The 17381-nt window shown below is 43.3% G+C and overlaps 1 protein-coding gene across 1 annotated transcript; it reads left to right on the top strand.

Moving 5' to 3' along the window:
• Positions 1-797: 797 nt before the first annotated feature.
• LOC139538344 (GTP:AMP phosphotransferase AK3, mitochondrial-like) lies at positions 798-15397 on the top strand. Its single transcript, XM_071340293.1, has 5 exons — positions 798-1440; positions 4790-4909; positions 11372-11544; positions 13426-13544; positions 14247-15397. The coding sequence occupies exons 1-5, from the start codon at positions 1293-1295 to the stop codon at positions 14365-14367; spliced, it is 681 nt and encodes a 226-aa protein (XP_071196394.1). The 5' UTR covers positions 798-1292; the 3' UTR covers positions 14368-15397.
• Positions 15398-17381: the final 1984 nt, after the last annotated feature.

The following is a 17381-nucleotide window of genomic DNA, read 5'->3' as shown; positions in this document are numbered from 1 at the left end:
GAAGTCCAAAACGAACAAAAACGTCAAAAAAGGTCGTCATAATTTATGCACGAACTCTTCTGAAGTGTTTCTACTGGGAAGCATATGGTCATCGCTTGAACCTACCCATTATCTCTCCAAATGGTATTTTATGTTATTGTGATTTTTATTCGGATCCTCAATAGCTGAAGCAGCAGCTATTCATCCTGGGGTCCACACAAAACAAGACAAAATAAAGAACACTAATGGACCAGAACAGCAACACAAATTTAAACTAGGAACACTATGACTAAAGAACAATAGGCCTACGACTATTTTGGTCTAAATAAAAGGCTATAAATCCACACAAAAAAACATAGCATATCCTTATTTAGAAAGCACCAAACAACAGAAAACAACGTGGTGCATTTCTAGGGCAAAGGGTAATATTAATTTAATTCCTCAAGAGTAGGCAATAAAAACTCGTATTTCACCACATGCACAGATATCTGGGAAATTGTGATGGGGATTAGGCTACTACAGCCAGCTCTGTAACGGAAAACAGTCCGTCTACTGCGCACCTTCCTGGTTTCAGCAGGTCCAATGTACAGTATTTGAAGTTTAAATCTGATGAGCGATTAAATTGCAGCCAGCCAGGCAGTATTAACACTTGCCAACACGCTTTTCTATTTAACCCAGGCACCATACGAATTACATAAGAGTGTTATACAATTCACAGGACACATTTCCTACTATATTTTTTTTCTTCTTCATGTAATGTATTTTATTATCACTGGACCTGATTAAAGGAATAAGGACAAGGCAGGAAATAGGCTATAGTGGGCTGGCTATTCAAGCCAGGTCACCCGTTATACAAGTCAATGGAACAACTTCGAAATTTGACCTTTGAGAAACATGGGTTAACGTCTAATTCTGATATAAAACTGTGCGCGATGGTAAGCAGCCGGCGAAACAGTGCACGTCTTGGTGGATGTCGGACCCAAAATCCGCCAGAGTGCGCTATTATTCCTGACGTCGTTAAGATTGGGGCTGTGTGGATGCGAGCGTCCTCACCGAGTAGCGAGACGAAGCGGTTTTCTCGTTATGAACTTCTTCCTCCTCAAGGTCTTCGAAAAAAGAGCTGATTTCAAGAGCCAAACTAGAACTGCTACAGGAGTCGTCCACAGTAGGCGATTGCACTTTTGCACACAGTGGATAGACTTGGCCACCAAGGGTGCATGGAGAATTCCGCTCGAACAGAAGTTCTCTTGTTTAAACGCACAAATTACAGCTTCATGGGAAGGACGTGCTGATTACAACAATAACATTGGAAAATGGTTCTACAAAGGATATTCCGGGTGGTTATCATGGGACCTCCAGGTTCAGGGAAGGGCACAGTGTCGGGGCGCGTAGTAAAACGTTTCGGATTAACGCATCTTTCAAGTGGAGACCTTTTGAGAGCCAACATTAAAGCCCAAACAGGTAAGATTAGACCATGGTGCAGTTCTTAACCTCTCCACACAAAGCAGATAATGGAAATGGCTGCTATGGCTGATGATGAAAATAAGCAGAATTTGAAGTAATGCATAGCCTTGTCAGTTTTCTCGAAGTAGTCAGATTGTTCCCACTTGCTTGTGTTAGGTTTTTATCATGCATGAACAGCAGCAGTTGACACATTAGATAGCGTAGACGTTGCTACCATGTTCAGACCCACTGGACACGGACGTCAATTCAACGTCTATTCCACGTTGGTTCAACGTCATTTCAATGAAATTACGTGGGAAACAACGTTGATTCAACCAGTGGATAAATTGTAGATGTGTGATATTAATACTTGTAAAAAGAATCATTCATAAACTAAAATGAATATGAAAATATCGGATGCAATCAGATTCTTTTGGATGTTATGCACAAAATGTAACAGAGAATAAACAAATTGTTATCCACAAGATGATGCAATGAAGCATGCGATGTCTTGAAAACGACGATGGTGGTTGGCCATTACCCGACTCCCCTTGGGAGAAAGATCAAGATTATTATCATTTTTTTCTTCTTCAAAGATTACAGAGATGGTAATATACCGATACCTTGCAAACAAAATTCTCCTCAGCAGTAACAAAAAAAGTGTTTTTCTGGTCTGGCTATGATAAGAGAAACAGTTCAGTCCAGTTCCACAATCATATTCTTATCTTGCTGCAAAAAGGTCGAGCCTGACTGGAGAGCTGACAAGACCCCGATCTCATATTATTGAGTGGAAAGAAGAGTTGTTCCAAAAAAAAAAAAAGTTTTATTTTGAAACAATTTCTACAGCAGATCTACAGCTATAGTAGACCTGTGCACAGGTACCCTGATATCTGAACTACCTGCCACCTGAGCTTTTTACAGTGAAGGTCATGTGGTCTGGTATGTAACTGCAACTTGTTATCACACTGCTCTAGCTCTTATCTTGACTGAAGTCCCATCAGATGTGAGGACCATCATAAACGGAGGAGTAGCCTATAGCAGACCACTGACTTTCAAGGACTTTGTTCCCACATCCCCTTGCTAATTTCCCCCACACTGGAATGATATGAAACACATAAAGGACTACAGAGTTCTTTCAGAACACCCACATTTAAAACATGACGTAAGACTTTGTTTTATTGCCCATACAATCTGTGATCTAGTTATCAGTTTAATAGTACCTTTTTTTTAAAGTACGTGCACACTTGGCACATGGCTTGCTGTGTGCCAAGTCCTCAAAGAATGTAATAGTTAAAAGAATGCAAGCCTGTATTATTTTCAGTGTGGTGTGTAGCTTCTTTGTTGTAGCCTGAGATGAGCTCCACTGTGCACAGTAGGCTAGCATTCTATGCTGCTCCTTATATGGCCCAGGCCTGCAAAACCTCCTCCCTCGACTGTTACAGAAATTATTTTCTGCTGTTGGAGTCAGACAGACTCAAACCTTTTTGGGGCCGGGGACCGCTTTTATGATAGCAAATTAATCAAGGATTCCCTCATAATCAGAACACAACTCGAGTGAGATTTAAAAAAATAGCATACAAGGAGTTATGACTTCGGCAGTGCATTGCCCTCGGGCCCAGGGAATTAACATGTTAAAGGCCCGCCTCTTGGCATTGGAGAGAACATTTTGTACTTTTCAAGCTCATTTCCTGCAGTTCTACACATTTTTACATGAGGCAGAGAACTTTGCAGTTTTAATCATTTATTGTATTTTTTATTTAACCTTTATTTAACTAGGCAAGTCAGTAAAGAATAAATTCTTATTTACAATGACGGCCTAACCCGGAATCGAACCAGGGTGTCTGTAGTGACGCCTCTAGCACTGAGATGCTGTGCCTTAGACCGCTGCGTCACTCGGGAGCCCCCAAAGCTAATTTAAAGCTTAAATTAGAGTGCATTTATGTTATAAAAAAAAAAACTTTTTGGAGAATACATGAAGTATTCAGTTTAAAAAGATACAATTGGTGGAGTACTGTGGATACCAATATTCATGTGAGCCTCCCAGACCATAAATTGTGGATTCATAATATTACATTGTATTCTATTACACTCTAAACTTATTCCACAGATCGCTTGGCCAAAACATTTTAAGTTGTTGTTAGTCATATTCATTTAAAATAATTATGTAAAAGGAAAAGTATTATAAAAATATATATATATATTTTGAGACCTGGCCGGGGACCTCCTGCAATTTGGGCGGCAGGTAGCCCAGTGGTTAGAGCGTTGGGCCAATAACCGAAGGTTGCTAGATTGAATCCCCAAGCTGCCAAGGAAAAAAATGGTCGCTCTGCCCCTGAACAAGGCGGTTAACCCACTTTGTTCTTAACTGACTTGCCTATAACTAAAGAGGAAAACAATAAATACGTCAGACCCCACTTTGAGAACCCCTGAATTAAGGGGAAAGGAGAAAAATAATTCTGGCCTGGAAATAATCTACTAAAGTTTTTATAAACCTATCAGAAATATAGTTTATTTGAGTACATATCGCAATCCATTGGGGTGATTTTGTCAGTCTTTTCTTGACTTGGTAAAAATACAGGATCTTTTTGTCTTTAATATACATGTTATATAAGATATAAACTATATTCTGGACAGGATAAGATCTGGTAGAATATGTTCTCACTAGAGAATGCATAATAAAGATGACAGAGCTGAGCTCTTTGTGTTCCTGTATCTCTCCTTCTGGCAGAGCAGGAAAATATAACAGCTTTGTGTTTTATCCTTTCAGAACTGGGTCTTCTGAGATAATAAAAAGCTAAGATCACAGCTCTGATCCTTGTGTTATTCTGCATCCTCTCCTGGCAGAGCTGGGTCTTAGCTTTATGTTGCTCTGTGCATCTGCTCTCCTGGCAGAGCTGGGTCTTACACAGAGCAACATAAAGCTAAGACCCAGCTCTGCCAGGAGAGGAGATACACAGAGCAACATAAAGCTATCTCCTCTCCTGGCAGAGCTGGGTCTTAGCTTTATGTTGCTCTGTGTATCTCCTCTCCTGGCAGAGCTGGGTCTTAGCTTTATGTTGCTCTGTATCTCCTCTCCTGGCAGAGCTGGGTCTTAGCTTTATGTTGCTCTGTGTATCTCCTCTCCTGGCAGAGCTGGGTCTTAGCTTTATGTTGCTCTGTGTATCTCCTCTCCTGGCAGAGCTGGGTCGTAGCTTTATGTTGCTCTGTGTATCTCCTCTCCTGGCAGAGCTAGGTCTTAGCTTTATGTTGCTCTGTGTATCTCCTCTCCTGGCAGAGCTGGGTCTTCTGATGAAGTGCATAATGTGTACATGTTTAAATACTAAAGATGACCGCTCTGATCTTTATGTTCCACCGTGAATTCTTGCAGAGCTGGGTCTTCTGATGAAGTCATGCATCGATCAGGGTCAGCTGGTACCTGATGACGTCATCTCCCGTCTCATCCTGACAGAGATGAGGAGCATAGAGCAGAGCAGCTGGCTGCTGGACGGTAAGCAGTAAGCACCTGCACCATACGCATTACGCCAACAGAGAGCGAGAGGGAGGATGACAATGGGGAAAGATAGAGAAAGGTTGTATCAAAGGGCAATATAGGTCGGACTTAAACGATGAAGTGTGTCGGAGGCTGCAGCATTACCGCTAGACCAGCCAGGCCACCCATTACTCAGATTTAGACATATCAACATAGACAAGGCAATAGGCATATGTTTTAAAAAGGCATTCAGTACACTCCAGACACCTTCAAGTGACTAGGAATTTGTTTCTAAGAAACATTTACATTATTTGAACAGCTTGCTGCTGAACAGTAAACAGCACCTGCACTCATTAAGCTATTCTTGAATAATGGTGCCGGAGGGGATGGCTGTCGTTTTACGGGCTCCTAACCAACTGGGCTATTTTTATATTTTTTTTTTGCATTGTTTGCAACTTATTTTGTACATACATTTTCTGCTACCGTCTCTTATGACCGAAAAGAGCTTCTGGACATCAGAACAGCGATTACTCACCACGAACTGGACAAAGATTTTTTCTTTAATGAGTCCGACACAAAGGATATACTGCTTTCCGGAGAACAGGCCCAAATCCCCGTCATTAGCGTGAAGAAAGGGGCGGAGATACCGAGGGAGAAGGTCGGGGTGCCTGGTTAGGATTTTTTGTAGGCGAGTGAGTAAATTGCCATTACGATTCTATTGGCCAACGTGAAATCACTGGAAAACAAACCTGATGATCTACGGTCGAGCTTATCTTATCTACGGGACATAACAAAACTGTAATATCTTATGTTTCACTGAGTTGTGGCTGCACAACGACATGGATAATATAGAGCTGGCGGGATTTTCTATGCACCGGCAGAACAGAGAAGCTACGTCTGGTAAGATGAGGGGTGGGTGTGTGTGTCTATTTGTCAATAACTGCTGGTGCGCGATGTCTAATGTTAAAGAAGTTTCTAGGTATTGCTCGTCTGAGGTAGATTACCTCATGATAAGCTGTAGACCACACAATATACCAAGAGAGATCTCATCTATATCATTCATAGCCGTCTATTTACCACCACAAACTGATGCTGGCTATAAGACCACCTCAGTCACCAGCTTCATCATTAAGTGTATTTACGACGGCATCCCCACAGTGACTGTATGTACAAATCCCAACCAGAAGTCATGGATTACAGCCAACATCTGCACCGAGCTAAAGGCTAGAGCTGCCGCTTTCAAGGAGCGGGACACTAATCCGGACCTATATAAGAAATCTCGCTATGCCCTCCGACAAACCATCAAACAGGCAAAGCGTCAATACAGGACTAAAATTGAATCCTACTACACTGGTTCTGTCACTTGTCAGATGTGGCATGGCTTGCAAACTATTATAGACTACAAAGGGAAACCGAGCTGCCCAGTGACGCGAGCCTACCAGACAAGCTAAATGCCTTCTATGCTCTCTTTGAGGCAAGCAACACTGAATCATGCATGAGAGCACCAGCTGTTCCGGACGACTGTGTGATCATGCTCTCCATAGCTGATGTGAGCAAGACCTTTTAAACAGGTCAACATTCACAAGGCCGTGGAGCCAGACGGATTACCAGGGCGTGTACTCAGAGCATTTGCAGACCAACTGGCAAGTGTCTTCACTGACATTTTCAACCTCTCCCTGACCGAGTCTAATACCCACATGTTTCAAGCAGACCACCATAGTCCCTGTGCCCAAGAACGCCAAGGTAACCTGCCTAAATGACTACCGCCCAGTAGCACTCACGTCGGTAGCCATGAAGTGCTTTGAAAGGGAGGCTCACATCAACACCATCATGCGCGGAAACCATAGACCCACTCCAATTCGCATACCGCCCCAACAGATCCACAGATGATATAATCTCAATCGCACTCAACACTGTCCTTTCCCACCTGGACAAAAGCAACACCTATGTGAGAATGCTGTTCATTGACTACAGCTCAGCGTTCAACACCATAGTGCCCACAAAGCTCATCACTAAACACCTCCCTCTGCAACTTGATCCTGGACTTCCTAACGGGCCACCCCCAGGTAGTAAGGGTAGGCAACAACACATCTGCCACACTGATCTTCAACACCGGGGCCCCTCAAGGGTGCGTGCTTATCCCCTCCTGTACTCATTGTTCACCAACGACTGCTTGGACAAGCACGACTCCAACACCACCATTAAGTTTGCTGACGACACAACAGTGGTAGGCCTGATCACTAACAACGATGAGACAGCCTATAGGGAGGAGGTCCGAGACCTGGCAGTGTGGTGCCAGGACAACAACCTCTCCCTCAATGTGAGCAAGACAAAGGAGATGATCGTGGACTACAGGAAAAGGAGGGCCGACCAGGCCCCCATTGACGGGACTGTAGTGGAGCGGGTCGAGATTTTCAAGTTCCTTGGTGTCCATATCACTAACTAACTATCATGGTCCAAACACACCAAGACAGTTGTGAAGAGGGCACTGAAAAGGAGACTGAAAGATTTGGCAGGGGTACCCAGATCCTCAAAACATTCTACAGCTGCACCATCGAGAGCTTCCTGACCAGTTGCATCACCGCCTGGTATGGCAACTGCTCGGCATCCGACCGTAAGGTGCTACAGAGGGTAGTGCGTACAGCCCAATACATCATTGGGCCAAGCTTCCTGCCAACCAGGACCTATATTTTTATTTTTTTATTTCACCATTATTTAACCAGGTAGGCCAGTTGAGAACAAGTTCTCATTTACAACTGCGACCTGGCCAAGATAAAGCAAAGCAGTGCCACACAAACAACAACAGTTACACATGGAATAAACAAACATACAGTCAATAACACAATAGAAAAGTCTATATACAGTGTGTGCAAATGAGGTAAGGGAGGTAAGGCAATAAATAGGCTATAGTAGCGAAATAATTACAATTTAGCAATTAAATACTGGAGTGATAGATGTGCAGAAGATGAATGTGGGGTGCAAAGGAGCAAAAAATTAATAAATATGGGGATGAGGTAGTTGGATGGGCTATTTACAGATGGGCTATGTACAGGTGCAGTGATCTGTGAGCTGCTCTGACAGCTGGTGCTTAAAGTTAGAGAGGGAGATATGAGTCTCCAGCTTCAGTGATTTTTGCAATTCATTCCAGTCATTGGCAGCAGAGAACTGTAAGGAAAGGTGGCCAAAGTAGGAATTGGCTTTGGGGGTGACCAGTGAAATATACCTGCTGGAGCGCGTGCTACGGGTGGGTGCTGCTATGGTGACCAGTGAGCTGAGATAAGGCGGGGCTTTACCTAGCAAAGACTTATAGATGACCTGGAGCCAGTGTGTTTGGCAACGAATATGAAGCGAGGGCCAGCCAACGAGAGCATACAGGTCACAGTGGTGGGTAGTATATGGGGCTTTGGTGACAAAACTGATGGCACTGTGATAGACTGCATCCAATTTGCTGAGTAGAGTGTTGGAGGCTATTTTGTAAATGACGTCGCTGAAGTCAAGGATCGGTAGGATAGTCAGTTTTACGAGGGTATGTTTGGCAGCATGAGTGAAGGATGCTTTGTTGTTAAATAGGAAACCAATTCTAGATGTAATTTTGGATTGGAGATGCTTATTGTGAGTCTGGAAGGAGAGTTTACAGTCTAACCAGACACCTAGGTATTTGTAGTTGTCCACATACTCTAAGTCAGAACCGTCCAGAGTAGTGATGCTGGACGGGCGGGCAGGTGCGGGCAGCGATCGGTTGAAGGGCATGCATTTAGTTTTACTTGCATTTAAGAGCAGTTGGAGGCCACGGAAGGAGAGTTGTATGGCATTGAGGCTCGTCTGGAGGTTAGTTAACACAGTGTCCAAAGAAGGGCCAGAAGTATACAGAATGGTGTCGTCTGCGTAGAGGTGGATCAGAGAATCATCAGCAGCAAGAGCGACATCATTGATGTATACAGAGAAGAGAGTCGGCCCGAGATTTGAACCCTGTGGCACCCCCATAGAGACTACCAGAGGTCCGGACAACCGGCCCTCTGATTTGACACACTGAACTCTGTCTGAGAAGTAGTTGGTGAACCAGGCGAGGCAGTCATTTGAGAAACCAAGGCTGTTGAGTCTGCCAATAAGAATTTGGTGATTGACAGAGTCGAAAGCCTTGGCCAGGTCGATGAATACAGCTGCACAGTATTGTCTCTTATCGATGGCGGTTATGATATCGTTTTGGACCTTGAGCGTGGCTGAGGTGCACCCATGACCAGCTCGGAAACCAGATTGCATAGCGGAGAAGGTACGGTGGGATTCGAAATCGTCGGTGATATGTTTGTTAACTTGGCTTTCAAAGACCGTAGAAAGGCAGGGTAAGATATAGGTCTATAACAGTTTGGGTCTAGAGTGTCTCCCCCTTTGAAGGGGGGGATGACCGCGGCAGCTTTCCAATCTTTGGGGATCTCAGACGATACGAAAGAGAGGTTGAACAGGCTAGTAATAGGGGTTGCAACAATTGCAGCGGATCATTTTAGAAAGAGAGGGTCCAGATTGTCTAGCCCGGCTGATTTGTAGGGATCCAGATTTTGCAGCTCTTTCAGAACATCGGCTATCTGGATTTGGGTGAAGGAGAAATGAGGGAGGCTTGGGCAAGTTGCTGTGGGGGGTGCAGGGCTGTTGACCGGGGTAGGAGGAAGGCTGAAAAAATTGTCAGACTCTAGTCACTCAAGTCATAGACTGTTCTCTCTGCTAACGCACGGCAAGAGGTACCGGAGCGCCAAGTCTAGGTCCAAAAGGCTCCCGAACAGCTTCTACCCCCAAGCTATAAGAATGCTGAACAATTAATCAAATAGCCACCCGGACTATTCACATCTACTATTTATGAAAATTGCTTTTAAAGGGTTAAATAACCTTCGGCCACTAATATCACAACTGATATGTGATGCTAGGCGGATGGACTATCAGATAAATTTGTGTTCAGCCTGGCCCAAGGCGGTTTTCCATTTCAAAATAGCTGTCAAAGTGGGAGATAATGGCAAATAGTACAGTCATGCATGCGTCATGTTAAAGGGATACTTTGGGATTTTGGTAATGAGGCCCTTCATCTAGTACCCCAGAGTCAGATGAACTATTGGATACCATTTTTATGTCTCTGTGTCCAGGGACGGCCTGTTCATTAAGCAGGATTAGTTGGTCGCCAAACCGACCAAGACGCACCTTTCTCTCAACCAGTGGCATATGGGCTTTTCAGGTGAGTGCTGATGCCGCCCTATGATAAGCAGTGCCCACAAAGGCAAGGCCGCAAAATATTGCTATTGTTCATTCCCAGCGCGCCTCTCCAGGGTGCTGTTGAAGAGAGACACATTGTAGCAATGTACCCTGAGAGTCGGGAAGCAAGTTCAGAGAGTGACTACATTTAATAAATGAATGAACAAAACAAGAAACATGAACAGCGCACCGACATGAAACGGCAACAATGACGCCTGGGGAAGAAACCAAAGAGAGTGACATATAAAGGGCAGGTAATCAAGGAGGTGATGTAGTCCAGGTGAGTGTCATTATGCGTGTAACGCTGGTGACAGGTGTGTGCCATAACGAGCAGCTTGGTGACCTAGAGGCCAAAGAAGGAGCACATGTGACAGTACCCTCTGTATATTGCTGAGGATTTTAAAAAAAAGTAATCTATTTCAGAATAAGGCTGTAACGTAACAAGGGGTCTGAATACTTTCTGAAGACACTGCAAGTAGGGGTAAAGTGACTGCATAGATAATAAACAGCGAATAACATTTTAATAATTGTTCAGCAGTCTCATGGCTTGGGGGTAGAAGCTGTTTAGGAGCCTTTTGGACTTGGCCCTTCGGTACCGCTTGCCATGCGGTAGCAGAGAGAACAGTCTAAGTTGACTGGAGTCTTTGACCATTTTCGGGCCTTCCTCTGACACCGCCTAGTATATAGGTCCTGGATAGCAGGAAGCTTGGCCCCAGTCACGTACTGGGCTGTACGCACTACCCTCTGTAGCGCCTTACGGTCGGATGCCGAGCAGTTGCCATACCAGGCGGTGATGCAACTGGTCAGGATGCTCTAGAGGGTGCAGCTGTAGAACTTTTTGAGGTTCTGGGGACCCATGCCAAATCTTTTCAGTCTCCTGAGGGGGAAAAGGCGTTGTCGTGCCCTTTTCACGACTGGCTTGGTGTGTTTTGTGACAGTTTGTTGGTGATGTGGACACCAAAGAACTTGAAACACATTGGAGAAGAAGGTACGAGGGAAGGGACCTTGGACCTTCTCCACCTATACGGTTAAGAAGGAGGCGAGGAGAGATGAGAGGAATCGCAGAAAGATGAATTGGAAAAGAGCCATGTCTCTCTGCCTCTACTTTCCTGTCAGGGTTCCCCCTTGGGAAGATTGTGAACATAAAACTCTAGAATGGACATTGTCAAGCTATGAAGGTTTATAACATTAACCACTAGTGTATTATATATCTCTATGCTTACACTGGTCTCTCCTGTCTGGAAGGGTTCCCCCGCACCGTGACTCAGGCGGAGACTCTAGACGGCGTGTGCAGTGTGGACACAGTCATCAACATGGACGTTCCTTTCCAGACCATCAAACAGAGACTGACCTCTCGCTGGCTCCACCTGCCCAGCGGACGCGTCTACAACATCGAGTTCAACCCGCCCAAGATCTCTGTAAGTATAGTCGGAGTCACAGATGTATTTGACAGCTAGATACTACTGAGCTATATTGAAGCTTCTGCTCCAAATGTATGTGGCTAAGTTTTAACACACAGGCCTTATTACAACATAATTAAAATGATTACACATGTAATAACCATGTAACAGGATAGTAAAAACACACTTATACACTGTGTATTTTTAAAAACAATTTGATAAGACTGCTTTGTTCCATCTCTCCCACCACACAGTTGCTCTTGTCGTTAGCTAGCTTTAGCTGAATATCAAGCTGCTCTTTCACCATGCAACCACCTGACAGCGCCTGGCTCCCTTACAAGTCATGCTATCAAAATATGGGTATTAAAATAAAATAAACAATCCTGGAACGTTAAAGTAGGGCACAGACTGCGTGTACCTGCGGCCTGGAGAGATTTAGAGGAGAAAGAGAGACAGATGGCAGAAGAAGGGATTAGACAGATAAAACTGGGCATCCCAAATGACACCCTATTCCCTATATAGTGCACTACTTTTGACCAGAGCCCTATGGCCTATACAGGGAATAGGGTGCCATTTCCAAACGCATCCAGGGTGGCATTCGTTTGCTGTGGCAATCCAAGTGGGGACCTTTGCTCTCGTCCATACAATTAAACTGGAGCAAACAAGACATTGTTAGCACACCTGGGTTCAAATACTATTTGGAGTAATTTTAAGTACTTTAGCTGTGTTTGATTGAACTTGCCTGGCGCAATGAAACCAATAGAAAAGCCCTACAATTGCAAACCCTGCTCATCTGACACTCCAAAGAGGCTAAAGCATATGCTCAAAGCATTACGATTTCAAATAGGTGGTTGCATGGTGAATTAGGAGCTTTTAAAAGAGCAGCTTGATATTTAGCTAAAGCTAGCTAATGACAAGAGCAACTGTTCTTAACCATGAAAAGAACACGGAATGAAATCTCCTTCACCTCTCCCAGCAGCTTTCTGTATTCTGCTCTTTAGAGCCTGTTCATTGTACCTGTGCTAGTGTTGTTTTTTTGCAATTACAAACATGCTGGTAGGAGGTTGAATGCAATTTGAATAGTAAGACTTTCAGGTTAAACACTTACCTACAGTAGTGTTTGTATTCCAACGTGTTGAGTCTAATGCTTCATACAATAGAGGTGCAAATGTAGTCAAAAAGCAGCGTTTTATGTGAATTGTGCAAACAGGATGACACTTCAGTAGATGACAGCCTCTTACTAATCTTTGCACTTCAGAGGCTGCTTGATCTGGGAGGGAGGTGTATATGGTTTACTCTCGCAAGGGTCTGTTCACGTTTGCTTTCTACGTCACCTAAGGCAAGGTTATCATAGTTTTTTTTTTTTTTCTACTAACCATACAGGTTTCTGCATGAATGTTCAGTTCCCCCTCCATGCATTTCTCAGAACAGGCAGTACTGGCTTAGGCTGTGGTGTTTACTGACATAGTGGTATGTAAAGTGTATGTTGGACTACTAAATCGTCCAATATTTATATATTTTTTATTTAACCTTTGTTTAACTAGGCAAGTCAGTTAAGAACAAATTCTTCTTTACAATGACGGCCTAGGAACAGTGGGTTAACTGCATTGTTCAGGGGCAGACCAACATATTTTTACTTTGTCAGCTCTGGGATTTGATCTAGCAACCTTTCGGTTACTGGCCCAACGCTCTAACCACTAGGCTATATACCTCAGTGTAGCTCAGTTTGTGTAAGATGCTAGCAACGCCAGGACTGTGGATTTGATTCCTGCTTGGGCCACCTATACGAAAATGTATGCACGCACCATTGTAAATTGCTTTGGATAAAAGTATCTGTTAAATGGCATATCTTAACACGCTCACTGTTTGGTCTGTTTTGGTTGGCCCTCCTGGCTACAGGGCCTTGATGATGTCACTGGAGAGCCTCTGATTCAGAGAGACGATGACACACCAGAGACCATCACCAGGAGGCTGAAGTCCTACGAAAACCAGACACAACCCGTGTTGGAGTACTACAGGTAATGTCCCAAACCTGAGCTATATATATATATATATATTTTTTAGCTTTTAAATTCATTATTACATTATATAAGCTGTAACTGTGTAATAACGTTGTAGTTTATCTTCTTACATCATAGCTTTAAGGCTTATATCTGCCCTTTCAAAGTTGGGACATAACAAATGGACATTAATCTCAATTAGACATCATTGTGCATGACTCAATGTCAGTTTTGATTCATATCACATCCATTTCTGTGGCCAATTAAAGAAGGAAAACATTAGTCAAGAGCTCCTGTGTACATAGGATGTTAAAAGCATCCAAGTTATTTCTAAGATGGCTTCTGGGGCTCTTTGTCACTGGTAACTGGACAACGGGAAGAGAACTCTGAATTAACCCTACTACAGGGGCCGGTCTGATTATAGCTTGGGACTGTAACAAAGGATTCAGGCTCAGACAGGAGATCAGACAGTGAATTCATTCCAGTGATTTCTTTCCCTTTGTTAAACAGTGAATCTATGTTGGTAACCTTGAAAGCATTATGTAGTTGAGTACTAGGTTGTATTCAGTAGACTAGACTGTAGCAAAACATTTTGCATTGGAATGCGGAAATATGTGTTCTTATTGGAGACAATCAGGGAGTACCTACCTGTTTCAAAACTAGTGCTTATGTTTATTATGATGACTGTCAGGAGGTACTAATGTCTGTTTCTACCAACAGGAGCAAAGGGATGTTGGAGACATTCTCAGGAACGGAAACCAACAAGATCTGGCCTCACATTCAGGCATTTCTGTCCAAAAAACTCTTCCCCCAAAATGATAAGGTTGTTTGGAAATACTAGAATCCACTCTGGGAACGGATGGATTAGTTTACCACAACTTAAATGGAACTCAACTCTTTGGTCCAAACCATAGCAGTATCTCTGTGCCTATATAAGACCATGCCACTTAGTACAACATATTGTAGTTGGATGAGGACAACTTGTTCAACCAATGTCACATTCTATCTCTGTTCATTCCATATGTAGCCTGATCCCAGATCTGTTTATGCTGTCTTGCCAACTCCTATTGTCACTGTCAAGCTAAACATCGATCGTAGGAGTTGACAAGACAGCACAAACAGATCTGGGAACAGGATACTCCATATGTAACTTGTTGCTAGGTGATGTGGTTTTGTGTCCTTGGTCTGTGTGTGTGTGCGTGCGTGTGGGTGTGGGTGGACAAGACAGGACTTGAGGGTAAAGTGCCATTATGTGAAGTGGTCTTGAATTAATCAATGTTTGTAGGGCCAAGTGCCTGTTGTTGACTGTACTTTATCATGTAGTAGTTTTTAAATGATCGAAAATGTGAATCACCATGCAATTAATACATTTTAAAAAAAATACTGATTTTATGCCTATGACTGAGACACTGATTGTAGGGAAACATTTGTCACCATTTTAAATTGTTAGCATGGTTAAAGTGAAACGTAGCAATATTACCATAGTAACCACGTTTCCATCCAGTTTTATTTGAGTGAAGTCATATCGTATAAAATTAAATACAATTATCACGACAGCTGTGATGGAAACAGGTTTCGGTGTAATTTTGTAAATGCTGACAGATAATTTGTTGGTTCTACATGGTGGGATCTTTTTGTGTCAGTAAAATGTATTATGCGGTAAATAGTGGTGGAAACGTCTATGCGCAAATATTGAAATAACCATATCAAAGTAAATTTGGAGTCACGCGATGATATGGTGTATGGTCCTCCCACTACGACTCGGGAAACCACACAGTTTATTAGGCTACAGATGAAATAAGTTATGAAGGGTGGTGGAACTGATAAGCTTGATGCTGCTTTCCAATAAATAGAGGGTCTTATTCTGGTGACATGGTGATTGATGCGTGACTGCCGTTTGACAAATACAAATACTCTGGCTCTTATCCATCATAATCTCATGTAGATAGCCAACCTACACAGCCTACCCACATCGTATATAGGAGATGTGGGCTAGGTCACAGGTGCCAAGATCAGAGTAGGCACATTTTCTATTTAACACAATAGTTTGTGATTTTTTTATTCAGTACATTTTGTGTGCACTACGTCATCGATCACTGATTTTTATCCGCATTCGCCAATTGGATAGAAACCTAACTAGTGAGATTTTATTTGAAAAGCTGTAATTAGCTGATGCCTGGTTGTAATACTGATATGATATACACCGAGTGTACAAAACATTAGGAACACCTTCCAAATACTGAGTTGCACCCCCCCTCCCCCCTTTTGCCCTCAGAACAGCCTCAATTCGTCAGGACTCTACACGGTGTTGAAAGCGTTCCACATGGATGCTGCCCCGTGTTGACTCCAATGCATCCCACAGTTGTATCAAGTTGGCTATATGTCTCTTGATGAATTCATTACTGTGTGAAAAATTGACCTACCAACTAATCCTGAACCCATTAAAACCTCCCCACTATTCCACTACTCTGGTCCTATCTGATCCTACTTCAGGTCAGCAGCCTAGGAGGACGGGGACATTGTCGTTCAAAATATCCTGTAACTCTTCTGCAGTAAAATCTCGTACACCCCAGTACTTCTCTGCAGCTGGCACCACAACATCTATCCTCTGTGATTTACATTCCATTCCTGCAGTACAACTGACCACCACGGCCGTAAACATTTATTTTTAACTGAAGCAGGTTTTTCCTATCATTCTGTTGGCCTACTCACAGGAATCCTCTTAGGATCTCTCACCCTGGACCCATCTTCATCTACTACTCTCTTCACTGCCTCAGCATACAAAACATTCTGCACTAATCCAGGCAACCTCAACCTGTCTCTCACCCGACCCCTCTGATCTTCAGCACCACGGGTACCTCTATAACTCTTTACACCGATGCTACACATTATTTTGTCTCTTGTCCTCCTGCACACTTCTCACATCTAGAAATCTCCCTCCTACACACTGCTGCCACATGATCATAAGCTCGACACCTAAAACACCGTAATGGATTTGGGACAAGCTCTCACGGCATAACTGACACATCCTAACTTGACTTCATCTGGTAAAGACTCTGCATCAAAACTCAATAGTACAGACAGTGTCTTCTCTGTTTCACCATACTCTTCACCGGGTCTGCATCGCACCAAATTTCGGGCGTCACAGACACCGGGTATCTTCAACTTCTGTTGATCCTTCAACACTTAAGGCCAAGCCAGTGTTCTTGTTCCCATTTGTGTGGTGCGGATGTAACCGATGTGAAATGGCTAGCTAGGTAGGTAGCGGTGGTGCGCGCTAGCAGCCTTTCAGTCGGTGACGTCACTTGCTCTGAAACCTTGAAGTAGTGGTTCCCCTTCAAATCAAATCAAATCAAATCAAATTTTATTAGTCACATACACATGGTTAGCAGATGTTAATGCGAGTGTAGCGAAATGCTTGTGCTTCTAGTTCCGACAATGCAGTAATAACCAACAGTAATCTAACCTAACAATTCCACACTACTACCTTACACACACACACAAGTGTAAGGGATAAAGAATATGTACATAAAGATATATGGATGAGTGGTGGTACAGAACGGCATGGCAGATGCAGTAGATGGTATAGAGTACGGTATATACATATGAGATGAGTACTGTAGGGTATGTAAACATAAAGTGGCATAGTTTAAAGTGGCTAGTGGTACATGTATTGCATAAAGATGGCAAGATGCAGTAGATGATATAGAGTACAGTATATATACATATGAGATGGGTAATGTAGGGTATGTAAACATTGTATTAAGTGGCATTGCTTAAAGTGGCTAGTGGTACATTTTTACATAATTTCCATCAATTCCCATTTTTAAAGTGGCTGGAGTTGAGTCAGTATGT

This window comes from Salvelinus alpinus, chromosome 1 (assembly GCF_045679555.1).
Source record: "Salvelinus alpinus chromosome 1, SLU_Salpinus.1, whole genome shotgun sequence".
Lineage (NCBI taxonomy): Eukaryota > Metazoa > Chordata > Actinopteri > Salmoniformes > Salmonidae > Salvelinus > Salvelinus alpinus.
The sequence above is the reverse complement of the archived record's forward strand: the minus strand, read 5'-3'. Positions and strand labels throughout refer to the sequence as shown.